This window comes from Drosophila montana, unplaced genomic scaffold, assembly GCF_035044405.1.
Source record: "Drosophila montana isolate Dmon_TW-CO22-7 unplaced genomic scaffold, ASM3504440v1 contig_3848_1, whole genome shotgun sequence".
NCBI lineage: Eukaryota > Metazoa > Arthropoda > Insecta > Diptera > Drosophilidae > Drosophila > Drosophila montana.
In genome coordinates, this window is record NW_026998720.1 from 3,692,583 (window position 1) to 3,696,546 (window position 3,964).

A 3,964-nucleotide genomic window follows, 5' to 3' on the forward strand; every position below is an offset into this window, starting at 1 on the left:
AGATTTTGTATTGAGGACGTGTGGAAGTAAGTGTGGTAAATTAAGTACGTCTATCAAACAACAACAAACTATGCGACGACATATTGGATTGATAAGAGCGCGCTGAAGCACACACACATAAACACAAACACATACAGCATACACGTATTGTGTAGGCACACACAGCGCTCTTTGTGAGCGAGAGCTACCAGCGACGAAGCGTTTAAAAGTGTTTTGCTCGGCACTGGCACAGACAGTTTGCATTCACATAGCGAAGGCGCGTTAAGCAGAAGAATTACGAAACGTTCAAGTACGTGAAAAGATTCAATTTGCCAGGGTATATTTTCATAAATCAGTATCGTAAGGTACCGGAAGAACCGAATAATCCAATAAGTCCAATTTGATAGAAAGAGCAAGCTTCGCCTTCTATGCCAGTGTGTGTAAAGGCAGCTTTGATAGACAATTGAGACGAGATAAAAGATCGACTCGAAAGTTCTCTATTTAACATTGGCAGTACAACCGAAACGGTTCATTTTCATTTGTGCATTTAGGCTGAGCACGTAAATTGATTGCATTGATTTATTAACTGAAAGTGATATATTTGTTCTGTGATTTTGTGTAAAGACATCAACAACAACAACCACAACAACAGCAGCAACCGAAGAACAAACATGGTGAAATTAATTGCGAGTATTTGCCTACTGGTCGTTCTGGCTGTGGTCAACCAGGCCCAGGCTGATAACCTACAATGTAAGTAATTTAAATCTAGATTAAGACATTCTTAAATTGTTAAATCAAAACGAAAATACCTTGTAAAAACCAATAAAATTCGACGCAATTCGCTTCGATGGCGACGCAGCGTTAGGCCAAACAAAGAGCAAGAGAGAGTGAGAGTCCAAGTAAGAGCATCAAGGCGTGCGCATACATGTCTAAGAGCACCTCTGGTCAGCTGTTCGCTTAGGTGCTCTCTTCATGGCATATTCTCAAATTTATAAAAATATAATACTAAATCAAGTCAATTAACTTTCGATTGCCGCGATTATTTTAACTTTGATGATTGTGTAACGGATTAGCTTAATTTACATATGTTGTATAATAGGTGAATTTGAATCTCAGCTCTCCACATAACGGCAACTGTGGATAACGAACCTCATAAACTCTCTTATCGACAAGTCCGTATTATGTTTTTGTTAAAACCTTTTGCACACGGCCTCGGCCTAAGCTCGGTTATGCTAGTGCGAGCGAGACGGATTAAGTTGAGTTAGAGTCGAAGCGCGAATTTTTGCACACGGCACACAACCAAAACAAATGCCGTTACTATGGCGACACTTGCGCACGTTACCACAAAGAGCGCAGAGAATAAAAAATAAAGAGAGGGAGAGAGAGAGAGTTTAAAATATAACTGCACTTTGGCTTTGCACACGCTCTTGTTAGTTCTAGAAACTTGAGTGTGCATTGCGTATGCAATGACCCATGCTGCTTATGTAATGACCGCTCTAATGACAACTCCTTGCTGCCCTTAGCGTCCACAGCTAAACAATCCAGTGTTGTGCAGGACTTGAAAAATCGAAAGTCGCAAACGCAAGATCCCAAGCAAGATTTTTTAAACTGTATGTCAAATATAGAAAACTCTTGTTAAATTATTCTAACTATCGATTATATACCGCATTATCTAAATGTTGATGTATTGGCTTGCAGGCAACATCAAGTCGAATGCTGTTTTCAAGGGATGGCCCGACATGAAGGATCCATGCATTAAGAGCATGCGCGACCAGATTCAGAAGGAGATTGAAGCCTCCACCCAGTACCTGGCCATGGCTTCCTACTTTTCAACCGACACCGTCAATCGTCCTGGCTTCGCCGAGCACTTCTTCAAGGCAGCCAGGGAGGAGCGCGAGCATGGCTCCAAGCTGGTGGAGTACCTGTCCATGCGTGGCCAGTTGACCGACACCGTTAACAACCTGATCAAAGTACCGGTTAGTATTCTTTGCAAATGCTTTTAAATCCTCCCCTTTCATTTAAATATATGTATATTTTAATGGCCCATTATAGTCTGTTAAGGTGACCAACTGGACAGGACTGTCGGCTTTGGAGGATGCTTTCAAGCTAGAAACCGAGGTGACCAAGTCTATTCGCGAGCTGATCAAGACCTGTGAGGGTACTTCCAAGAAGGCTGATGATAACGATTACCATCTGGTCGACTATCTGACTGGCGTCTATCTGGAGGAGCAGCTGACTGGCCAGCGCGATCTGGCTGGCAAGATCACCACACTGGAGAAGATGATGTCTTCCCACGGTCAATTGGGCGAGTTCCTGTTCGACAAGAACTTGTAAGGTGTCACGCCCCGGGAAATACCAATATCAACTCATTGTCTAGCATGCTATTCATAGTTTTTACTGTGCTCTTAAAAAACCCTTATTTAAAATTAACTGTAACTAGCCGCTGCAAAAAACCACCATCCCAACAAGTATTTTGTTATCTTCACATGTTTTTGCCAAATTTAGTTTATAATTAAATTACACTCAAACGTTAACAGCTCTTCTTTTTTGTTTCATAAAACTATTGGCCAAATAAATACAACATTCTGTTTGAAGTCGATTTCATTCCAAGGCACAGTCAAATCCACAAGTTCTTTTCTTATCAATCCCAACCGCTGGCCACTCTAGATAAAGGGCTTAAGAAAAGGCAGCGTCATATATTAATCAGCGCGTCTAAAAACGACAGACTAAATTGTGATTTATTTACAATATGTTATGTATAACTATTTCGTTATCGTCTCGAGTACACGTGCTCACAAGTTCATGCTATAGCTCTTCCGTGAGTTGTCTATAGTTGTTCGGGGAAGTTCGCAGTCAACAATTCATTTGAAATTAAATAATCCCATCTACATAGGGCATACATTTAGATATAAACAAGTACAATATATACATATAAATATTTTTCTGTCAATTAGTCAATAGAGCTATTAACTTAATAAACATTACGATCAAACTAAATTCAAATGTGTTTATTTTTAGTGTTTTCCTAATATTTGAATAATTTTTTTAATATAGATTTGAGAAAAAAAATGGGCAACTTTTAAGGCTATAAGGTAGGTAAATTTTGTTGATTTGGGAATTTCTCTTATCGGGTATACCAAATAAAGAATTTTCTAATTTTTTCTTAGTTTTACTGAGTTCTTGATTTATACCTATATCTAATCACTATAGATAAGATTTATTCCTTTTAAGTAGGTGGGCACATTGAAATTTTAGGGTTCTGGGTTAATCCTTATAACTACTCATTAAAAAAGGGATCCATTTACTTTCTATAATCGTTCCTAAAGTAAACGTCTGGGCGTCCGTCCGTATGAAAGTTTTTTTTTAATTTTCAATATATGTGTGTATATTCGTGAGTGTTAAGATTTTTTCCACGCCCAAAGTAGGCGGGAGAGCCGTAAAAATAGATAACCCGCATAGTTTCAAAGCAAAAGTAACCAAGTTTGCCGGGTAGACTAATATTGACTTCCTCTAAAGATCAGTTACGCCCCCCCCCCCCCCCCTCCCTTGCCTTTATATATCGTAAAAATCTATGTATATCCAAAAGTATAAATATTTATTTTCTGAATAAACTTAGCGGGTTGCTTTTTTTATGATATAGTTTAGCGTGTTTCGTTTACATAGAATTTTTCCAGCTAGCATTAGGTTGAAGAAGAAGATTTGTCTTTGGCTACAATTGAAGTGTTTTATGGTCACGTATTGTCTATACAGATGAAAATCTAATCTCTAAAATCACATTGTATATTCCATTTGAGAAAAAGTCCCATTGGCCTTATTGACCCTTTCATGTAGCCCAGAGAGCTGAGGCTAATCTGATTTGGAAACACAAAAAGCAAAGGGATAAAATGCATGGCGTGTGTGACAACCGGACATGGTTGGGTGGTGGAAGGGGGAGGGAGCATAAAGAATAATTCATAAGTCAGTTGTAAAAATGTCCTGCACTTGA

The 3,964-nt window shown here is 38.9% G+C and overlaps 1 protein-coding gene across 3 annotated transcripts; it reads left to right on the forward strand.

Annotated features, from left to right (window-relative positions):
• Positions 1-147: 147 nt before the first annotated feature.
• On the forward strand, positions 148-2,976 carry Fer1HCH (Ferritin 1 heavy chain homologue). 3 transcript variants are annotated; one of them, XM_064696475.1, is made up of 5 exons: positions 148-289; positions 604-729; positions 1,503-1,589; positions 1,678-1,955; positions 2,032-2,976. In XM_064696475.1, the coding sequence occupies exons 2-5, from the start codon at positions 651-653 to the stop codon at positions 2,311-2,313; spliced, it is 726 nt and encodes a 241-aa protein (XP_064552545.1). In that variant the 5' UTR covers positions 148-289; positions 604-650; the 3' UTR covers positions 2,314-2,976. The 3 variants fall into 3 exon arrangements, with proteins under 3 accessions (XP_064552545.1, XP_064552547.1, XP_064552546.1); XM_064696477.1 differs by lacking the exon at positions 1,503-1,589 and having other exon boundaries at positions 156-289; XM_064696476.1 differs by lacking the exon at positions 1,503-1,589 and having other exon boundaries at positions 242-729.
• Positions 2,977-3,964: the final 988 nt, after the last annotated feature.

Bases quoted from the DNA above. Each gene is read 5' to 3' on its own strand.
- Fer1HCH (XM_064696475.1), top strand. From the start codon at position 651: ATGGTGAAATTAATTGCGAGTATTTGCCTACTGGTCGTTCTGGCTGTG. The intron at 730-1,502 runs GTAAGTAATTTA...TGCTGCCCTTAG, and splicing joins CCAGGCTGATAACCTACAAT to CGTCCACAGCTAAACAATCC. The intron at 1,956-2,031 runs GTTAGTATTCTT...GGCCCATTATAG, and splicing joins ACAACCTGATCAAAGTACCG to TCTGTTAAGGTGACCAACTG.